Source organism: Myotis brandtii, unplaced genomic scaffold (genome assembly GCF_000412655.1).
Source record: "Myotis brandtii unplaced genomic scaffold, ASM41265v1 scaffold670, whole genome shotgun sequence".
Taxonomy (NCBI): Eukaryota; Metazoa; Chordata; class Mammalia; order Chiroptera; family Vespertilionidae; genus Myotis; species Myotis brandtii.
In genome coordinates, this window is record NW_005370611.1 from 72,007 (window position 1) to 95,895 (window position 23,889).

The window sequence follows — 23,889 nt, forward strand, 5'->3', positions numbered from 1 at the left end:
CTTTTATGGGGGCACTAATCCCATTCATGAAGACTCTACTCTTATAACCAAATTATCTCCCAATTCCTTATACTCTCACATTGAGGATTAGGATTTCATTATTTGACTTTGAGGGGGGCACAGGTATTTAATCCATAACAGTTGGGTTGATGATGATGCTGGTAATGGGGAAGAAGTTATACATTTTTATGGAGGGGGAAAGGTGGGATTTGAACAAAGAATACATTTGATCCACATAAAGGAAGTTTTACCTTTATCTCCTCTGTAGTGACAAGTATAAACTGTATGCCTGAATAATAATTAATTAGGGAAAAAAAACAATTTGCTGAAGCTAATTAAAAGCTGGAACAGGCAGAATGAAGATGAAAAGACTTGCAAAGCATGCAGGAAGCCAATACATTTTTCTTTTATTTTCTGGATAGCTCATTCGTGACAAGGGAACCAAACCTCCACCTTTCATTTTGGCTTTAGCTTGTACTCAAACGAATCATATTCAATCACTAGAGCTGTCATTCTAACTTCGGGGAAGGTGCTGACCAATCACATCATCTAACACTCAATCAATTGTGTTCCTTCTCTCTCAGTGTAGTGTATAATCAACACGACCTGCTGAAATCTGTCGTCGGGGTTTCACACTTAGCTTTGCCAAAGTAAAAGTGAGTGAGGGTGGAGGTGAAAGGCTCACAGCGTGTTGTCAGGCACAAACTTTCCTCCTGGAAGTTTCTTGATATTCTTGCCACTGGTATCCTCTTGTCACTGAATGAGTCACTTGGTGTAAGTCAGGAGCAACACAAGCCATTTCAGAATGGCTATGACTTTATGTGGTAAAAGAAAAGACGCCCACTATGATAGAATAGAATGTTATTCCCTTCTTACCTCCCTATTCCTGTGAGTTTATATTACAGATGTTACAATTGAGGCCAAGACATAAGAACTCTGCTCTTATGCCAACTGAAGACACATTTGGGCATCCTTTTGTAAGTGCTCACTGATCATTTATAGGGTTGAGCAAAAGTAGGTTTACAGTTGTTCATATGGAAAATAATACAATAATTAATAAATAATAATACAAGAATAAACTGTTTCACATACTCACAACTATAAACCCACATCTGCCCCACCCTGCATAAAGTACTATAAAAAGAAGTTGAGGACTGACTATAAATCAATGAGTTTATAAGCTTTAAAGCATGCTTTTCACTCTAACACATAGAAAAAAAAGAGATAAATTTTTGACAAAAATGAAGAACCAGGCATAGTTACTAAAAACCAAGATAAGCACTGTATGGACCAGAAGTGGAACAGAGACAAAAAGGGGAACCACCGACTTCCTGGGCTCTAGGTCCTGAAACCTGTACAGGAAGCTCAGGGAGAAAAATGGAAACCAAAAATATTCTGTGGGAAATAATGGGCAAGGACCAGGGTTCCCCGCCAAGAGCGCTTCCCTGCATTTAGAAGAAGGCTATACGCTACACACAGACTTGTGTCAGTGGTGGCGGGCATGATGGTGGTGAAGTAGAGACCGTCGTATAAACTAGGCCAAGGCACTGTGCAATGCAATGTCTGAACGTGTGAATTCTCCAATATCCCCATGGAAAAAGGCTCAGCACTTGATTCTGGACTCGTGATAGTTGTCCAGGTTGAAGGCAAATGTAAAAAAAAATGCTACACAGGGAGCAAAATGCTGAGGGTGAGAGAAAAACATATCCCACATCAGATTAATCTATCACTTAAAATTCCAGATGCTAAGAAGGACAGCTGCAAACAACAGTGAAATGAATTCATTCTTGACCAATCAATAGAACTAACTAAAATTGATTTAAAAATTTGCCTGCAATCCTCAGAGAGATGCAGGTTAGGATAATGTATATAAAACAAGGATTATGAAAAAAAAACATGGAGATATAAATCAAGAATTGTGGTTATGCCCTAACCGGTTTGGCTCAGTGGATAGAGCGTCGGCCTGCGGACTGACTGAAGGGTCCCAAGTTCGATTCTGGTCAAGGGCATGTACCTTGGTTGCGGGCACATCCCCAGTGAGGGGTGTGCAGGAGGCAGCTGATCGATGTTTCTCTCTCATCGATGTTTCTAACTCTCTATCCTTCGCCCTTCCTCTCTGTAAAAAATCAATAAAATATATTTTTTTTAAAAAAATTGTGGTCATGAATAACCAATCATAAATCTTGAAATTGAAAAAAATAGCCACTGAAATTAAAAAGTATAGATATGTATAGTGCTAGGTAAGTACTAGACTTATCAAGGGGATCACTCCATAAATTATATAAATGTCTAACCACTATGCTATACACCTGAAGCTAATGTAAAATAATATTGAATAGAACTATAATTGAAAAATAAAAATAAAAAAGTAAATAGATGAGATAAACTTTAGACTTGCCAGAATCAAAGACAGAATTTGTAAATTAGAGCATGTCACTGAGGAGGCAGCACAGAGAGATGAAGAGATGAAAGATATAAATGAGAAATAAAATGGCCAAGATTTGGAAGTAGCTCAAGTGCTCATCAGTAGATGAGAGGATGGAAAAGCTGTGGTACATTTACACAATGGAATACCACTCACCTGTGAAAAATAAGAAAATCTTACCTTTTGCAACAGCCTGGATGGACCTGGAGAGTATTATGCTAAGTGAAATAAGCCGGTCAGAGAAAGACAAATACCATATGATTTTACTTATATGTGGGGGATAAGTGATGATGGAAGACTTGACTTTGGATGCTAAACACACAATGCAGTGCACAGATGATGTATTATAGAATTGTATACTTGAAACCTATATAATTTTACTAAGCAATGTCACCTCAATAAATTCAATAAAAATTTTAAAAATGAGAAATAAAAGTAGGCATGTAGAGTTGCAAAGGAACATATGTGACATATATGGATGTGTTTTTCTCAAAGTAGAAAATAGCAGAGTTGCAAAGGAACATATGTGAATATGTATGTATACACACATACACATATGCAGACATATATGGATGTGTTTTTCTCAAAGTAGAAAATAGAAGTAATGACAGAATAAAACACATCTGAAGAGATAATTCCAAAAAATGTCTAGTATTTCAGGGTCAAATCATCTGATACATTAAAGAGGAATATAAGAAAGTAAAAACAAAAACAAAAACATAGTCTTAATAGAAACTAGTGAGAAAGTCAAATTACCTATAAAGGAATAATAATCAGTGGAATTTTATCAGCAACAACTGTTTCGAGAGATCAATTTTCAATGAAAAACAAAACTGTCAAATAGAATGTTATATTTAGCTAAACTATTATGTAAGAGTGAAGGCAAAATCAAAATATAGTCAAACAGACATAAACTATTAGACCTCTACACTAGAACTTAGGATATAATTTAGCAAGATGAAATATAAATTAAGAAGGAAGCAGAGCGATATGCAAAATAAGAAAAAAATGAAGAAAAATCAGCATTTTGGTAACTAGTGAGTAGTTAATTTTTGTCTGACAAAAATCAACAACTTTGTGATAAAGAAGACACAAAATTCTACACAATAATAAAAAATTATGGGAGTGAGAAAAGGCAAAGAGATAAAAACTGTCTGATAGGGTACTAGTCTTATTCTTGAGGAGTACCAAGTGCTCAATTCTTTCCCATTTTTGCAAAAAAAAAGATATAATTTATTTGTTAAAAATGTAAGTAGAGCTACTTAAATTAAAGAAATAAAATAAATAAAATCTACAGCTCCCAAACAAGTTCAGGAAACATGTACGTGGTTGGATGAGGGCATAGAGAAAACTTACCAGTCCAATACAAAGCAGAAAGGTAGAAAAATAAAGAAGGAAGGAAACAGCACAGTATATAAAAAATGACACGCTAAAGAAGTGAGTCCATATATATCAATAATCACAATAAACTTTAAAGCGCCAGTCTTGGTACGATAGGTTGAATGGTGGCCTTCCAAAGATGTCCATGTTCTAATCCCTAATATCTGTGAATATGTTGCCTTACTTGTCAAATGTGATTAAAGATCTTGAAATGAAGAGTTTATCCTGGGATTACTGGTGTGGGCCCAGTGTAATCCAAAGGTCCTCATAATAAGGTGGCAAGAGGGTCAGAGTCAGAGAAGATGTAAGGGTTAAAGCAGAGGTCAGAGCAGAGAAGATGCTCTGCTGCTGGCCTTGGAGATGGAAGAGGCCACGAGCCCAGGAATGCAGGTGGCCTCCAGAAGCTGGAAAAGGCAAGGAAGTAGATTCGCCTCCAGAGTCTCAAAAAGGTACACAGCCTGATATGCACATTTTAGACTACTGACCTTCAGAACTAAAGATAAGGTAATAAATTTGTTACAGCAGCAATAGAAAACGAATACATTTTTCCATTAAAAGATACAGTCTATCATTAGGTTTTTAAAATCCAGTCATACGTTATTTAAAAGAGATCTTAACAACACACATATACATACACACAAATCTGAGAATAAGGAAATGAAAAGATATACTAGGCAAAGGCAAACTAAAGGAAAGTTGGTATAGTAATATTACAATCAGGCAACATATATCATGACAAAAGAAATAATATACCAAGGAGAAATAATATCATGAAACACATGACATAATTACAAGGAGAAATGGAAAAGTAAGATTTTGATAAAATTCTATCAGAAACATATACAAATAACTAGTAAGGCTGTAGAAGACTTGGAAATCCAATCAATAAGCTTGATCTAATACAAACATACAATCAGACAGATAGATGGTTACTCTATTATATTAAACTCAATAACTAGAGAATCTATCTATATATTTTTAAGGTCATATAAAATATTTATAAAGACCAACCATAGCTATGTTCCCCAAAACACAAATTCAAAGACTAAGGGTCATATAAACTATGTGTTCCAATTCCATTATAGTTAAATTTTAAGTTATCTATTAAAATTCTATAAAGATGTTAAGAATTAAAAATATATTCCCATCACATATTAAAGAGAAAATCACAGTCAGTATTATAAAATATTTATAGCAATACAAAGTATTACAAATAAAAATGTGTGTTACATAAAGGGAATATTTATAAACTTTAAACGTACTATTAAACTAACGTTTAAAATATAAAAGTTAAACATTCAAATTAAGGTGATTGAAAGAGAACAAAATAATTGTAAAGAAAGTCAACAGAAAAAAAATGGTAAAATTAAGAGCAGAAATTACTGTGCGAATATTTTTAAATCATAAAAAAATATTGGAATAATTTTATGCCAATACATTTGAAAACTTAGATAAAATGAAAAATTTTTGGAAAAATTTAAGTCTGAGTAATCATTATAGAAAAAAATCATTATATAAAATTTCCTTACCATTTCCTATACACCTCCCACCCTCAATAAACACACCAAGATCCTGTGACTAAATGGCTTTATCATCAAGGAATGGATCCTACTTTATGTAGATGATAAAAAGATCTTTTCAAATCTTGGGGAAAAGGTAAAGCTAACTCATATTATAAGAATATAACATTCTTGCTATCCAAACCAGAAAAGTGCAATGAAAAAAATTGTAAACAGACACAAAATCTAAAATAATATGATAGAAATGATACCAGCAATGTATTCAAATAATAATGTTGGATTCATCTCAAGAATGTAAAGATGGCTCACAAGAAGAAAAATCTAATAATTTAATTCACTATATTAACAGATTAAAGCAAAAAATCATATCATCTGACTAGATATGAAGAATGCATTAAGTTTAAGCATATGTTCATGATAACAAAGTAGGAATGGATGAGAATTTCTTAATGTGACACAGGTATTTACCAAAAATCTCCAGGAGGTATTCTGCTTAAAGTGATAAACATTTGAAGCTTATTCATTAAGGTCAAGAATAAGACTGAGATGCCCATTCTAACCTACTGTACTATTCAATATTGCATTGATGATCCTATCCAACATGATGAGACAAGAATAAGGAGTAAGATATAAAGACTGGGAAGGAAGCCTGCAGATGAGAGTTTACCAGCAATTAGAATAAATTAAGAGATGTGCGGCAAGATGGATATAATGGATTATATAAAATTCAATAGTATTCTGTATATGATTAATATAAAATTAGAAAATGCAATGAAAATAAGCTACCATTTATGAGAAGGAACTTTGAAGAGATGACAAAGGGTGTATAAGACTTTACTAAAGGGCATAAAAGAAATCCTAGCAGGATTAAAGCAGAAAGATCATATAATCTGACCAGGTATGGAAGATGCATTAAGTTTCAGCATATGTTCATGATAACAAAGTAGCATTCAGCTCTACTGTTCATTTTCTAGTTGTGTAAATTTGGACTACTTATTCATCACCCCTGTGCATCATTTTCCTCATAAGTAAAATAGAGATAATAATAAAATTCACTTAATCAAGTTGTTGTGGATTACATAAAATAATACACACAAAAGACTAACAATAGAGACTAGTACATACTATGTGTTAAGCTATTATTGCTATCATAAAACTGTACCATTTAAGACAGTGAGGGTATTAACACTGGGGTAGATAAATGGAATACAACAAAAAGCTTAGAAATATACCCAGGCACAAATTAGCTCTGAAGTATAACAGAAAAAAAGCATTACCAATCAGTGGAAAATGAAAGAACTTTTAAGTAACTGGTGATAGGACAACTGGCTTTCTTTATGAAAAAATAGACTTCACTCACATTATATATAAAAACTAGAGGCCTGTTGCATGAAGAGATTCGTGCAATAGGCCTTCCTTTCCCCTGGCTGCTGGCACCGGTTTTCCTCTGGCACCCGCTGCTCCGCCCCCGGGCTGTCAGGCTTCGCTCCACTGCTTGGAGCCTACATATGCAAATTAACTGCCATCTTTGTTAGGGTAATTTGCATACTCTCCTGATTGGCTAGTTAGCATAGCGAAGGTATGGTCAATTTACATGTTTGTCTATTATTAGGTAAGATATACTTAGCTGGACTACAGACCTGGAAAATAAGTGTCTAAAATGATCTAAATAGAAGAGCAGAGATACACTTCTTAAACCACAAATAAAAAACAGACACAAGAAACCTAGTAAAAGATTCATAAAGTTGACATCAAAATTAAAAATATATTTAAAATTCCATTATAAACAAAGGGTTAGTATCCACAATGTATAAAGAACATCTACAAATAGATCATTGATAATAAATAATTGGCATAAGAGGATATGCAGATAAAAAAATGTTTCAACCTCAGTAGTAACAAGGGAAATACAAATTAAATTGTATTTCATTTTCAGAGTAGTGAGAACTAAGTCTGACCATACTAGGTTTTAGCCTACTAGAGAAATAGATATTTCAAACACTCCCGCAAGGGCACAATGCGGAGTAATTAGACAATATTGAATGAAGTTGAAAATCCACCTGTCTTTAGACCCGACAATCCCACTGCTAGATATATACCCATATATATACACTCAAAAGTATATACTTAATATGTATACAAGGGGACATATTTTGTTTACTACAACATTGTTATAATAACCCAACTGACAACTAGGCAAAGAAACAAACATACTACTGGTAAATGGAATACATAGAGCCCCTAAAATGAATTAAATAGTCTCTATGTATTAACATAGATATTAGAAACATAATCTTGAGTCTAAAAACCAAGTTGTAAGCTGTTACGTGCAGTAATACAACTTATATACATTTTAAAGCAACAAAATACCACTATCCAGTATTTATGAATACACATATACCTGAAATAAGATATAAAAAAACATGGCCTGGACAAACATCAAATTTATGATAAGGTGGCCTCTGGGGAGAGAAGGAAATGGGACTGGCAGAAAAGAATATATGAAACTCCAACTTCAATATTTGATTTTTTCAAAATAAAAGACCTGAGGTAAGAGCAGGAAAGGTTAACATGCATTAGATCTGAGAGCCAAGTGCAGCTCTTGAATTTTTCTGTATTAAAAAGATGTGTTAAATATACACTGACTTCTAGAATCAAATATTTCCATAGTGAAACAGAAGAGGACTGATTACAGTACAGACCCTGAGCTACAACGGAGGGGCTGCCGTTCTTGATGGGTAACCTCAGAGTAGACACTGCAACCCTAAAGGGCGTAGGCTGTGCTGAGGACACAGAAAGTCCTACGGCATGAATCACATGCAACAGAAGAGTTTAACTATGAGCTAAAAACCGGAGATTATGACTGAGTATGTTTTAGGAAACAAAGCTACTATTTTGCAAAACCCTCAGAAACAACAACTAAACAACTGCATTTGGTCTCTGATGCATGCCCATTTCTTTTCCTTTTCCTTATACCTTTTTTCCCCTTACCTGCTTCCTTCCATCAAAGTAACGGGTATTCTGAGGGCAGAGCTAATCGGCCCTCTGAAGGCTGAGGAACAGCTCATTCTACCTTCGCTTCCCACACATTATGGGGTGCAATATCTTAATAGCAGCATCTATCAAAAAGCCTTGGAGAATTATTGCTTGTCCATTAGAAATCTCTCTGGCACTAGTAAAGTAAAGGGAGTGAAGGGAGAACTAAGTTCTAGATCTACAGGAGCTTCAGGTGGGTAGGGATAGCGTCGTGTGGCTACTAATCTCAGCAAACCAGCTGCTACCACAAGCTAAAAACGAGCTCTCCGGAATGCCTACAATTTCACTCTCTCCTATCATGGACAGATGCAAAATGCCTGCCAATCTCCTTCTGAGTTTGTCTGTTTATTTTGTTGAAATGGGTCATGACGTGCCCGGCTGGTGTGGCTCAGTGGTTGAGTGTCAACCTATGAACCAGGAGGTCATGCTGGTTCGATTCCCAGTCAGGGCACATGACCAGGGTTTCAGCCTTGGGTCATAACTTTGTATTTAAATCTCTTTTAAGGGCTATAGTAGTGAGAAATTTTTATACTCACTTACATATATGAACTGACTGTTTTGCTATACTATATTACAAAGGATCAAAAAAGTGGGAAGGAGATTGTGCTATTATTTCAAATACATAATTGAAAGAATTACGGTTGGTTGAAAAATGACATTCTGGAGATTCTTTGCATATATACATTTCAACATATTTTCTGAATAAAATGAAGAATGTCTGGTCCTTTTGTCTATTTCAGAAATGCTCAATTTCTTCTCTTGTTCTTTTAGCAAAACCTGCTCTTCTAGGTGTCTATCTTTTAAAAATATATATTTTTATTGATTTCTGAGAGAGGAAGAGAGAGATAGAAACATCAATGGTGAGAGAGACTCATTGGTCGGCTGCTTCCTGAACGACCCCCAATGGGGATCGAGCCCACAACTTGGGCATGTGCCCTGACCAGGAATTGAACAGTGATCTCCTGGTTCATACGTGGACGCTCAACCACTGAGCCACGCTGGCCGGGCTAGGTGTCTATCTTTAAGGGTCTTTTATGAACCCCAAACCAATATCTTTTCACCATTTCTAAGTTCATTTTTACTAGTGTAACCACTGATTAGGCAAAGTTAGGCAGCACAGCAGCCCCAGGGAAGAGAGCACGGGTCTGGAATCAGACCCCCAGGAGTGAGGACCAGGCTCTGCCACTTCAGGTTATGGCCCTTTACTTATCCTGTCTGCTCCTCTGTCTCTACCTGTTTAAAATGGGCATTGTAACAGTATTTCTCTCAGAGTCATAGTAAATGAAATGCAGCATCTAAAGTCGCAAACAGAACGACATAAACATTAGTCATAATTAATGTCATTGTATTGTCATCTTTATAACTGCCAATCCTGCTGCTAGGTGTAGGGAACTCAAAGCATAGACCAGGGGTCCTCAAACTACGGCCCGCGGGCCACATGCAAATACAAATATTGTATTTGTTCCCGTTTTGTTTTTTTTACTTCAAAATAAGATATGTGCAGTGTGCATAGGAATTTGTTCATAGTTTTTTTTTAAACTATAGTCCGGCCCTCCAACGGTCTGAGGGACAGTAAACTGGCCCCCTGTTTAAAAAGTTTGAGGACCCCTGGATAGACCCTTGTCATTTGAAGGAGACAGGCAGATAAACAAGTAAATATAGAAAGGGTGTCCCCATTTGAACGAAGAAATGACCTGGTGGCTTAGGGTCCGCAGGAGATGTAAAGGCCCAACGATTCCCTTGATGTCTGGCAAGTGACCAAGAATACAGATGCCTAAAAAGCGCCACGCCTGAATGAGGCACAGAATTCCTGTCTCCTGGATCCTGAAAACTCCAATCTAACTGCACGGCCTCTCCCGCAGACCACAGAGGCAGAAGGTCGCTGTGGAGACGTTTCAGCGCCCGCTGGATCCCAAGGTGTCACTGACATCTGCATACACGTTCTCAAGTTAATGGTACCCGAGGCTGCATTAGAGCCCAGATGAAAAGGGAAAGGGCTCCAGATGCTTTCAAACAAGCGCTGAGCAATGAATGAAGGCGCTTGCTCTACCTGGTGAGGGGCACCCATGCAAACAAGGCATCTGTGTCCAGCCCAGCGCTGAGGGCCAGGCCCTGGGGAGCCACTATCTTCTCACCCTCATTTCTGGTGTCACCAGGAGAAAGGACATCCATCTTCCCGGAGGAGCACTGTGCGTACAAGCAGAGCCCGAAAGTTCTTGCCAAGAGGGCCTTTGTGCTCTGCGCTCACATTCTGGCGTTTTTTACCCTCCAAACCAAGGTGACTCACTCTATTGTTCTAAGTCTGCATTGGGAAGCCTTCGGGGAGGTTGGTATTTCAGGCATTCCACAGCAAAGGAGAAATTACTGCTCCCGGCCACAATACACTCTTCTTTTACTAATCAATTTTTTTTTTTTAACTCTCAGGATAAGTTAAGCTTTAATGGAACAGAAAAAAAAACACAATCTTCACACATATTATACCAAGGAATTCAGTGTTGAAAAAAAATCAATTTTTTTTTGTTTAGCATTTATTTCTGAGAAATTCAAAATCGCTCTTAGGGTCATTTATCTTCCCAACATCACAGGGAAGGTGGGCTTCCAGCTTCCCATCTCCAGGCCCCTCCAACTGAAAACAAACAGATGTTTCTTCCTGAGGGAGAATCTAATCACAATGTCTGTCCTGATGTGCAAGGCTGAGCAGGACAGATGGCTGACAGTGGGGCCCGCAGCTGGGGAGGGAGGGCTGACCTTCACTGGCAGCCAGAAGAGGAGCGAGGATGACCCCTCCCGTCAGGGCAGCCACAGGGAAAGAAAAGAACTTCTAGACCTGAATTCATAGAAATAGGAGAGGTGAACAGTGCGTCCTTGACCCTACTTACTTCTCACTGAGCTAGAAATTAAGTGCAAGAAATATCTGAGCACAATTTACCTGGGTTCTGAGCTGCAGGCTTAGCTAGGGAAAAGATAACTATTAATTAAAACTATTTCTTGCTCTGACTGGTTTGGTTCAGTGGTTAGAATGTTAGCCTGTGAACTGAAAGGTCCTGGGTTTGATTCAGTCAAGGGCACACACTTCGGTTGCAAGCTTGATCTTCGGCCCCAACTGATATGTCTGTAACAGCGATGTTTTTCTCTCTCTGTCTTTCCCCCGCTTCTACTCTCTCTAAAAATTAATGGGGAAAAATATCCTTGGGTGAGGATTAAAAAACAAAACAAAAACTATTTCCTAATGCTTAGTAATCCCTGTAAGAATGACTCTGCAGTTTTAGTATTGTATATTAAGTTGAAATTTAATAAAAGGTATTTCTATTTCTTCCCACTGTAGTTAATTTCTAAGTTAGTGTAATTTGATTTCTATAATATTAACACACATAGTATTTACTAGGAAATCCAGCAAAAATCCCAGTGGAAATATGAAGAGTTTCATTTTCACCCATGAGACTTAGAGTTGAAATAACTTTGATGCTATAAGGGCGGTCAACTCAATAGACACCGGCTTTCTGAGACAGGACTGAGGGGAAAGCACGTTCTACAGCAGGTCACTTAGAGCAGCGGTCGCCAACCGGTGGTCCGCAGACCACTGGTGGTCCGTGAGGTCCGAAAGGGTGGCGACCGCTGACTTAGAGCACACATTTGGCTCCTCGGAACCGGAGCTGGCTGACTTAAGATGATGTGAAAGCATCAAAAGATGGCATCATGAAACCTTTGTGGAAAGGGAAAGTCCCACTTTAACACCTAGTTGGGTCATTCAATAGATTAGCAAAAACAACAATAGATTCTTGACCTGCTCTCTGTTCTTGAAATGTACCAAAAACACTCTTTTGCTCCACCAATGTGAACGCTACACATACAACTGGACTCACCTCACACCTGCCAGAATGGCTGCCATCAATAAATCAACAAACAACAAGGGCTGGTGAGGATGTGGGGAAGCGGGAATGCTTATACACTACAGGTGGGAATGCAGATTGGTGCAGCCACTGTGGAAAACAGTATGGAATTTACTACAAAAATTTAAAATGGAACTACCATTTGACCCAGCAACTCCACTTTTAGGATTATATACTAAGAAGCCTGAAACACCAATCAGAAAGAATGTATGCACCCCTATGTTCATAGCAGTGCTATTTACAATTCCTAAGATCTGGAAACAGCCCAAGTGCCCATCAGTAAATGAGTGGATAAAACGGCTGTGGTATGTTCACACGATGGAATATGACAGAGCTGTAAAAAAGAAGGATCTCTTACCCTTTGTGACAGAATGGTTGGACCTAATTTTATGCTGAGTGAAATAAGCCAGTCATAGAAAGACTAATATCACATGGTCTCACTTATATGTGGAATCTAATGAACAAAATAGATCCAGAGGCACGGATGCATGGAACAGACTGAAGAAGCTCGGGGGCGGGGAGGGCGAGGGGGGAAGTGGGGGGGAGGTAGGAAGAGATTAACCAAAGAACTTATATACATATATGCATAGCCCATAGACACAGACAATAGTGTGGGATGGTCTGGGATGGGGCAGGGACTGGGTGGAGAGGGGCAAAGTGGGGGAATTAGGGGGATATCTGTCAGCAATATCTGTAATACAGTCAACAATAATAAAATATTTTTTAAGAAACTGAATTGGAAGCAACACTTCTTAAGCAATTCACCAAACCCATCAACTCCCATGCTTTCCACCAAACACGTCAATTAATTGGATAAACACTAGCAAAGGCATCTTTTCTGTAGGAATTTTCTTTAATTATTCTCTACACAAGGTCCAAAGGCACTGGAAGGAGAGTGGGGTTGTGTCTGAGCCTCATGTTAAAAAGAGCAGTGACTGGGAAATGGCTGTCTCTACAAGGAGCAATGACAAAAGGTGATAAAATGGAATAATGATCATGGTGAATGGCTGCTAATTGGGACCAATGACTCTGAGGAGCTGTCATGAGTCAGCAGAAAACTACGATCCTATTCATTCTGACAGGGACTTTTATAAAATTAAAAAATATCTGACAAATACTAAAATCAAATGTTAGCACTCATTCAAATGTCAATAATTTATGAATAGGAGAAGGGCTATACTATTTTAAATGTTATACTTAAATTTAGAAAATGTTTTCCAAAACCAAGAATACTTCAATTACTGGATTAGAAATTCCTAAATTCTGCAAAAAGAATATATTATCCCTGTTCAAAACTTAGTTTATAGAAGACCTGCAAATCTAACTGTCACTACAGAATACACAGAAATAAGACAGACTTATTTTCTATCTATCTTTGCCTCACTCTTTAATTTCTACCTTTGGCAAATACTACCTTATTGTATTTCATACATCCTTATACACTATGTTAAACTATTGCTAGAAGGAAGAGAGAATAAAAGTAAGCATACCAACAAATTTGTAGCCAAAAGGGTTCAAATTCCACATAAGGAAGCATTTTCAGTGACAGAGACATGTAAAAGGTGTTTTCTTGAGATGTGGGGCTGGGCTTGGGTGCAGTTCAGTAAGGAAATCTCTGGGACAGTAAATATATTTGCTTGCGTATTGTTTTGCACATGCATATTGTTTTTCTTAGTCAACAGAATGACTACCATGAAAAGGAACTGAGGATGAGAATGACACAGTTGCATGCAGTTGAACCAGGTAACTGTCTGCGTCTGGCGGTCATTTTCAAAGGCTTGTTGCAAAGACAGGGCTGTATTTCAATCACACGGGAGTCCCATAGCCTACTCACCATGTGTGCCTGAAATAATCCAGGGATGGGGGACTGGTTAGAGAGGTTGATAACCCTGGAGGACTCCTTCAGGACGAAGATCTTGCCAAAATCCACCTGGTGGGGACAGACGCAGATCACCGGGCCTTCTCCGATGCTCCTCAGCTGGCACACCTGTGCTCCCGGACACAGAAGGAACACGGGAACAGCTGAAAGTGGCTGGCCTTTCAATTCGATTGAAACAGAAGTTTCTAGCCACCTCTTCAGCAAGAAGCAGGGGCACAAAAGGTTGCTCAGGAGGACCTCACTCCCTCCCCCCGGTACTCTGCGGTCAGAGGGACACAGGGACGGCCATGCCGGTCAGACCTCTGAATCCAGTCTGAACTCCCTCCAGGGTGGTCTGCTTCCCTGGGTCAGCCCGGAGCTGTGCACCGAGGGGAAACCAGATAACGGTCCTCTATCTGCCACCCACTACTCCAGCCTCAAGAACACTCAGCACGGGGCTGAGGACTGGCACGTAAGAATAGGAAGTGGCCTGGCCGGCATGGCTCAGTGGTTGAACGTAAACCTATGAACCAGGAGGCCACGGTTCGATTCCGGGTCAGGGCACGAGCCTAGGTTGAGGGCTTGATCCCCAGTGTAGGGCATGCAGGAGGCAGCCGATCAATGATTCTCTCTCATCATTGGTGTTTCTATCTCTTTCTCCCTCTCCCTTCCTCTCTGAAATCTATAAAAATATATACTAGTATATTAAAAAAAGAATTGGAAGTGGCTGGATTGAGCCGTGTTCTGCGGCTTGTCTAGTGGCACACAGGGCTGTCCGCCACACACAGCTGTGCAGGCTGGGGGCTGAGATCCACCTTGCTCCACGCCCCTCGCCCTGTGTCCTCAGCCAGAAAAGGGGCTTTTTTTCTTTCATAAAGTGCTGGCTGCTCAGCAAGTGGTCCTCACACGAGCTGCATTTTCAATAAACAAAATATTTTTTTTAAAAAGAGAATCACTCATTTTAAATATATATACACAGGTGTGCTGTCCTGGCAGAGATTCCGACCTGATAGGTCTCGAGAGGGTCAGGCATGTCTCTGTGTGAAAACCTCCTTAAAGGGGTTTCAGAACAAGTGCTACAAACACCACTCTTTTGGAGATATCCGCAAATAGATTCCCCAAGTACCGTACTGCTCGTTTTTTTGTTTTTTTGTTTTTTACCAGGGAGTGAAAGTGTAGAATTCTAGAACGACAAACAACGGGAGGACATGCAAATATGGCTTGTGCCTTAAAAGCGGAGGCGTGTGGTTTGGTAAGAAGTACAGCAATGTGACTGCAATCTGAAAACCGTCTCTCACCACAGGGTGGCCCTGGCTCCCGAAGACCGAGATGTAAATCGTGGACCTGTGCTCCCCGGTGACCTGGGTCTCCAAGATCAGAGGGATGTGGACGGTGCTCTGGGGAGGGATGATTCCATAGGGGGTGGGACTAGAGAGCAACACAGCGGGCGAGTCCTCATCTACCTGGTGGGAGAGACAAGCCAGAGAGATCAGCAAGCCCCCGACAGGGTATACAATCAATAGCAGATTAGATTATTTTGCAACAAGTGTTGTCCTGTGTCCATGGAGGTTCTTTAGAAATGTCTCATTGTTTAAGCAAGTATGTAGGGATGAGCACCCCAATTCTGCCAAAAGGGAGTTTGATTGAGTTGAGTGTGCATAAGGCCCTAAATTCAAAGTGCACAACCCAACAGGATATAGAGATTATCCACAACATGAATCCGTTCAGGACAGCAGCTGCCCATGGCCACCTTCCCTACCTGGCCCTCCACACTCCCTCCACTTTGTCCCTTTGTGTTCCACCAAGAGAGGCCACTGGTACTTCCCGAACACATGGTGCTGCCCCTACCTCCAGCTCTTGGCACGTGTTTCTTCTTCCTGGAATGCCCGCTCCCTTTGACCTGCCTGCACCCTCGCCCTGAATCCCCCAGGGATCCCAGTGCCCTGGAGTTGAGCATCCTGCAGTCCTTTTCCACAGCCCACACTATCGATGTGTCCATTGTCACCATGGGCTGGACTCTGCTTAGGGCACAACCTGAGCCTCTTCTGAATGCCCACTTTCTAGCCCAAAACATATGCTCAGTACATGTTTTTTAAATGGGTTTTTAAATGGGGAAATAGGTGGGCAAATGAATGAATGTTGACCAGTGTCTACCAATGAACGCTGCCCAGCCTATCACTAGCTCTTGTACAATGACAACAACCACTAACAAAACCTTAAAAACCCCATGGCCAAATAAGTTTAGGGAATTCTGGGAAGCACTCCTCAGAAGCTGGGCTCTTGGAGAGGACGGCAGAGCATGCAGGTGTCACCTGTCCGGAGCACCCCGCCGTCTTTCCCTGCCTGGACTGGGTTAACGCGGCCTCATCTACCTGCATGTCCCTCTGCCTCGTTGGAGCTTGAGGCATAAGGAAAACCAGTACAGTGGGGCCTTGACTTACAAGTGTCCTGACTAACGAGTTTTTTGAGATACCAGCTGTCTCTCTGCCGATTTTTTGCATTGAGTTGATAGAGTAATTTGAGTTAAGAGCTCCTTAACGAGCTCGGTCTCAGAACGAATTAAACTCGTAAGTCAAGGCCCCACTGTAATACTGATTCTGTCTTTATATAAAGTTTTTATATTTCGTTCATCATGGACTTTTCATTAATATTGATTTCATAAAATGTGGCATGAAAATGTTAATCTTGATTATTTTGAATTTATTGGCTCCACCTTAAATGTTGTGCTTGAGGCAAGCACCTCACCCTTTCCCCAGCCCAGTTGTGAAGAAATACCTTCCCCATCACCCCAGATGCAGGCTCTGCTCAGAGTTGTTGAGGTGACCTGCACTGCGCAGGGCTGGCCTGCTGTGCTGTTAAGCATCTGAAAGTTGGAGGAGCTGTCCCCTGTGCCCCCCCCACCCTTGCCTTCAGGTTTTGTCTCAGAGAAGCCCCCCGAATAACTGCAATCCCCTCTTTTACATACCAGCCCCTCGGCTGATGAAGGGTAGCTATTTTGGCAGGGTTAAGTCTTTTCTGTTCCAGATTAAATACTACGTATGCCCCTAATATGACTTGGATTTTTCAGATCACATAGATTGCCACTCTGGTTACTTGGAACATGATTCATTTTTTTCCACCCAGGTTTCTATTACAAAAATACAATGTCAAGATCTGAAGACAAATTTCTGCGTTGATGGCGGCCACCTCCTTTCTCTGGCTAAACACATGTTTCTCTGATGGGCCTAAGCCTGCCTTGGTTCTGTGGTCCCCACATTGGTCTTTTAACTCATTTTGAACTTGTAGCCAAAATCAAATGTCCCCCATTTGTTTTTGTTTGCATGAGTTTTTATCAGAGTACTGTCCTTACGGAACTGAGTTCAAACCCAAATGCGCTCTGGGTAAGCTGCATCTCATTAGGAACCTTCCATTCCTCTGGGTTGCACAAAAGATTTTTAAAATCTCTAGTCCATGCGCATTTGACTGCTTAGTCTCCCACCTGGCCAGGGGTAGTGGCATGTGGACAATCTATTTCATAAAATATTAAGAGGCACTTTCTCCTTTCTCACTCCTGTATATCTCTAGCCTTCTAGTCCAGCATATAAATATTGCATTACCTTATCTTAGTGAAGCGGTTCACGTCACGGCCATGGACATAAATGAAAACCCCCAGCTCTGCCTCATTCCCCATGCATGGCTCATTCCCAGGCAATTATCTGCAGGTGCAACTTCTGCGTGTTGGCTTAATTGACGCTTTCTTTGTCAAAGGCAATTTTCCTGGGAAATTAGCAACTGCTTACACCTGCAGCTGCTCACGCTTGCAGGTGGCAAGCCAGCTGTGGCTTCATGACCCCATCCCCAGATTATCCCAGGGTTAAAAGTCAGAATGACACAAGGTCACGTGTTTAGGAATATGGCTCCTGAGAGGGATATCTCTCTCTTATTGAGGGAATCCAACTGCAGAAAAATCAACACCGAAAAAGGATCCAGTCACTCACCTGGGGCAGGACCTCGTAGCATCCTGGGAGGTCATCCGGGTTGACAAGCTGGATGGTTTTCTCGTACGGGTATTTCAGGAAGCAGCGCCCGAAGTCCACCTCTGCATTAGCCATGTGGAGGGCAGGTACAATACACCTGCTCAAAGGAAGGAGCCCATTAAAGAATTTAAAAGGACAGAAAGCTTGTTTACATATGGGGAACGAAGAGTCCCAAGTTAAACACATTTGTTACTGTCACATAGTATTTTTCTCTAATAACTACATTAATCACTTTCACATCTTCTCTCCTTGCCTTCCCTCCCTCCCTCCCTCAGCCCCCAGTCATCATTTTTAATCAAAAAAGGGCTGGAAGCAGGACTCCTTACACAGCTGTCATCTGTGGGTAATGACTAACATTCCCATTGTTTTTCATACTTCGCCTTTCTTTGGCAAGGGACCCCCACAGGACAGGTTCCTTAGGGTAGTGAACCTGTTTCCCTGACAAACAGGGGCGATGCCACCAGCGTGGGGTCCTAACTGGCTGTGACACTTTGGACCAGCCAGAGCCCCCTGAGGGCTGGTAACAGCTCACACCAGCTAAATCATGGTAATAATTCTAATTCCTATGCAGAACAGCTGTCTTGGATCAGCAGGCTCAGGCAGCTGCCGGACCCAGAGCTGGTGCCCTGGCAACAGAGGGTGTGGGGGCGCTGGAGGGAGGGAGGGGTGTGTGCTGGAGAGGGAGGAATTGCAGCCCTGTGTGTGCAGCTGGTCTATCATTAGGTGGCTTGGGTTTTATTTGTGTCTGTGAATCTCAGCATCTGCCCTGCCCAGCTGCACTGTCACCATATAGCGCCGTGGTGAGGAGAGCTGGCATTTGGGGCAGACTGAGCCAGGTTCAAGCACAACCTTGCGCGAGTTGTTTTCCCTCCTAGAGCCCCATGTTGCTTATAAATAAAATGCAGGTCACTCCAGGGGTTGACAGCAGCATCAAAAACTCTTCTTAGGGAACCGTGGGAAATACAGGAGCTAATGTGAATGCAGGACCTAGCACAGTGCCACGGGAGGGCTCAGTAAGAGGCGACTGGTGTGCGGGAGGGGGCACGGCAAGCCATCACTGCTAGCTCTCTGGGAAAATCACTTGAGAGAGCAAGTTCGAAAAGCAATTCTCTGTTGAGAGCGTTTGAGCAGTTTCTACAGATTACAGAAAAGTACTGTAATGACAGGAAAGAGAGTCCTGTTGACCCCAAAGCTTGAGATTTCACATGGGATGAGTGTTCGTTTTTAGCTAAAATGGAAGTTGTCAGCTGGCCCAATGACTTTCAAAAGCTAATCCTTTACTACCTGAAATGCTGTGGCTGAGAGGGTTCATAGTTAGTACTTGATGTGGGTCACAGAGTATACGTGATAGAAACTCATAGCCTCCTAGGACCTTTTTTTAAAAAAAAAATTATTTTATTGCTTTCAGAGAGGAAGGGAGAGGGGGAGAGAGAGGAACATCAGTGATGAGGGAGGATCATTGATCAGCTGCCTCTTATATGCCTCCCACTGGGGACTGAGCCCACAACCTGGGCATGTGCCCTGACCGGAATCAAAGCACGACCTCATGGTTTATAGCTCCACACTTAACCACTGCCACATCGGCCAGGCAGGCCTTCTTTTTAAAAAAATCGGATTTTTCCTATTGATAGCTGTAGGGAAAAGAGGCTGGAGAGTATCAGAATAAACCCACATAGAAAAATGCAAGACTAGACAAAAAGGCCAACTTGGATATAGACAGGACCAGATGAAAGACTGCATGTTTTTTAAACAAACAAAGAAATTTCTTAGGTGTTTGGAAGGGATACTGAGTAAATAGATTAGGACAAGACCTTGACCTTCAAGTTCTTTTAGGGCTGCTCTTGGACTTCGTCCAAGCCCAAGGCACATGCAAAGGTGCCCCTTATGCTGCCTCCACCAACCACTAGGTCTGCACCTTCTTTAAGGTGCATTTTCTTAAGATTCATGACAGACCTAAATTCTAGGAATTGATATATTGCCAGAAATTTTCTAATGTGAATGCAGGGCCTAGCACAGTGCCACGGGAGGGCTCAGTAAGAGGCGACTGGTGTGCGGGAGGGGGCACGGCAAGCCATCACTGCTGGCTCTCTGGGAAAATCACTTGAGAGAGCAAGTTCGAAAAGCAATTCTCTGTTGAGAGCGTTTGAGCAGTTTCTACAGATTACAGAGAAGTACTGTAATGACAGGAAAGAGAGTCCTGTTGACCCCAAAGCTTGAGATTTCACATGGGATGAGTGTTCGTTTTTAGCTAAAATGGAAGTTGTCAGCTGGCCCAATGACTTTCAAAAGCTAATCCTTTACTACCTGAAATGCTGTGGCTGAGAGGGTTCATAGTTAGTACTTGATGTGGGTCACAGAGTATACGTGATAGAAACTCATAGCCTCCTAGGACCTTTTTTTAAAAAAAAAATTATTTTATTGCTTTCAGAGAGGAAGGGAGAGGGGGAGAGAGAGGAACATCAGTGATGAGGGAGGATCATTGATCGGCTGCCTCTTATATGCCTCCCACTGGGGACTGAGCCGTGGGTCACAGAGTATACGTGACAGAAACTCATAGCCTCCTAGGACCTTTTTTTTTAAAAAAAATTCTTTTATTGCTTTCAGAGAGGAAGGGAGAGGGAGAGAGAGAGGAACATCAGTGATGAGGGAGGATCATTGATCGGCTGCCTCTTATATGCCTCCCACTGGGGACTGAGCCCGCAACCTGGGCATGTGCCCTGACTGGAATCAAAGCACGACCTCATGGTTTATAGCTCCACACTTAACCACTGCCACATCGGCCAGGCAGGCCTTCTTTTTAAAAAAATCGGATTTTTCCTATTGATAGCTGTAGGGAAAAGAGGCTGGAGAGTATCAGAATAAACCCACATAGAAAAATGCAAGACTAGACAAAAAGGCCAACTTGGGTATAGACAGGACCAGATGAAAGACTGCATGTTTTTTAAACAAACAAAGAAATTTCTTAGGTGTTTGGAAGGGATACTGAGTAAATAGATTAGGACAAGACCTTGACCTTCAAGTTCTTTTAGGGCTGCTCTTGGACTTCGTCCAAGCCCAAGGCACATGCAAAGGTGCCCCTTATGCTGCCTCCACCAACCACTAGGTCTGCACCTTCTTTAAGGTGCATTTTCTTAAGATTCATGACAGACCTAAATTCTAGGAATTGATATATTGCCAGAAATTTTTTCTATTTCCTTTAGATGGCATTTTCATATGTACACTCTAAAGTCCCAGATCTGGACCCTCGTTTGCTTTGGCAACAGTGCGGTCGATTATTGTATTTAGGGTCACTGTCACCATCAGTAGAAAGACGGTAACTTGGTCAAGGAGACATAGTCAACAAAGCAAGCCAGGATCTTAACCTGACTCCAGAGCTCATTGCTGTCTCTGTTAAAAAAGAGAGAAGCTGCCCAGCTGGGGTTGTTCAGTGGTTGAGTGTTGACCTATGAACCAGGAGGTCATGATTTGACCCCTCATCAGGGCACATGCCTCGGATGCGGGCCCCATCCCCAGGAGGGGCTGTGCAGGAGGCAGTCAATCAATGATTCTTATCATTGATGTTTCTATCTCTCTCTCCCTCTCTGAAAGCAATCAAAAATATTTTTTTTAAATAGGGAAGTTGGTGATGGTTCTGAGGAGTTTATAGTTAGAGAGGTGAAAGCAATAAAAAATATTTTTTTAAAATAGAGAAGTTGGTGATGGTTCTGAGGAGTTTATAGTTAGAGAGGGCCTTGTTTGGGCGCCCGCTTGCAGCCCGGAGCAAGACTGTCTTGCTAAATGAATCGTCCACTGCAGAACTGTGGGCACCATTCTTTCTGATGCAGACCTCAGGGGAACTGTATTTAATGATAAAAATAAAAAACAGCAACTGTTCACATCTTTCTGCTAAAATCCTTTTAGTTATATACCTGGAAAGTCAGAAAGTCAAAAAGAGAGAGCACCAGTATTCTTCGAACAACACACACATGTCCGCTTGCAGCCCGGAGCAGGACTGTCTTGCTAAATGGATCGTCCACTGCAGAACTGTAGGCACCATTCTTTCTGCTACAGACCTCAGGGGTACTGTAGTTAATGATAAAAATAAAAAACAGCAACTGTTCACATCTTTCTGCTAAAATCCTTTTAGTTATATACCTGGAAAGTCAGAAAGTCAAAAAGAGAGAGCACCAGTATTCTTCGAACAACACACACACACACACACACACACACCCTTCTCTTATTTCCACAGAAGGTTCATTTGCTGTTTGAAAGCTTTGTCATTTGAATCGCATTCAGCCTCCCTTCAGAGAAAGCAGGACAAATAAATGCAGTGTGAGCCATTTGCAGGCCTGCAGCCTTCTGAAGAGGCAGCCCTTCCTGGGGCCCAGGCAGACTGGGGAGAGGGGAGCAGGTGAGTGATACCTCGCTGTAATGAGGAGCGCCAGCACTTCTTCCCCGATGCCCTCCACGTCCACCACCAGGGCCAGCTCGTATTTCTGCACAGTGTTGGAGCATAAGGTCACCTGGAAAGCAAAAGGTGAAAAGCTGCTCTTCTAAAAGCTCAGCTCTCCCCCTGCGGCGGGGAGAGGGGAGCCCGGGGACAACCCCACTGAGGAGTGCGGCTTCTGAGTACTTGATTGTGGGGTGCATGGCATTTTACACTTTTAGTTGAACCAGTTGCATTTCGGGGTCAGGGCATGCTGAGTTTTTTCAAAGGCCAGGTCAGAAGCCCAGTGGCTTTTAGTACAATAGGTTGGCTCATTTCTGAGGAGGTTGTTATCAAAGAAGCCGTGTACCTACATAAGGGGGGGAAGTGACCATGAAGGATGAGCAACATCAAGCAAACTTTATTGCAATTGAAGTCGTTTCCCATACCTCTGGGCTATATTAATTATGAAAATTTAGTACACCAATAAAGCACTGCAGCTAAATTTCTCTTATAGCAAAATACACGACATAACCATGTCAGTAGTAGAAAATGGCATGGAAAATCAGCTAGTTTTGTGTTATGTGTGTGGCTTTTTCTTTTTAACAAAATCTTGTCCCCGCCCCCATATTCATTATTAAAGCAGAAAATAGAGGTGCCAACGAAAGGCCTGCCTAAGGACAATATCTGGCCAGTATGTTTCACCCCGTGTTTTATTTACTGTTGTGCAACATTACATTTAGGCTTTTGAAGCCTTGTTACGATTTTAATTGCTTTACAATGATTTGTACTGGAAGGGATGCGTGTAAGTCTAGAAGACAGCTTCTGGCACAGGTTAAGGCTTTTCTAGCTATACATTATGTATCAGGTACTAATTAAAATTTTTTTTAGTTGCAGAGGGAATTACTGGATGCAAAGTTGAGTCCACAGAGACGTGGTTGGAGTACAGATCATGAGGGAAAATTGAAGCTTGGAGAAAGCTTTTCCAAACAGAAAGGAAAAATAAAGTGAAGATGGGGTCATTGATTTGGAAAGAAGATGTGTCCGATTTGGAGAGAGGCAGCTGCCCCTGTGTGCAGAGATTCCTGGAGTGATCTGCCCTTGTTTATGTCTCTGAGCTGTGGTTAGGAGGCAGAAAAACATGTGGTTCTGGCAGAAGGCTGCTAGATAGATCTACGTCTTCTCAAATCTTCCTGTACTATGTGAGAGAGGCAAAAAAAAAAAAGGGAAGGTAACTAACAGGTAGGCTGAACATTAAGAAATAAAAAATTAAATAAATTCATTGCAACAGCTCTTCTCTCTGGGAAATTCACAGTTAGCAACTATGATTTGTGAATGGTTATGCCCTCCCCAAATTCC

The 23,889-nt window shown here is 41.2% G+C and overlaps 1 protein-coding gene across 1 annotated transcript in view; it reads right to left on the minus strand.

Annotated features, from left to right (window-relative positions):
• LOC102243406 (hydrocephalus-inducing protein homolog) overlaps positions 1-23,889 on the minus strand; it is a 128,518-nt gene that overhangs the window by 16,341 nt on the left and 88,288 nt on the right. Inside the window, exons 13-16 of the mRNA XM_014529142.1 lie at positions 22,527-22,627; positions 18,087-18,222; positions 15,408-15,572; positions 14,086-14,238 (exon numbers count right to left, since the gene is read on the minus strand). Of these exons, the coding sequence (XP_014384628.1) occupies positions 14,086-14,238; positions 15,408-15,572; positions 18,087-18,222; positions 22,527-22,627 (555 nt within the window). The remainder of the gene's footprint in view (positions 1-14,085; positions 14,239-15,407; positions 15,573-18,086; positions 18,223-22,526; positions 22,628-23,889) is intronic.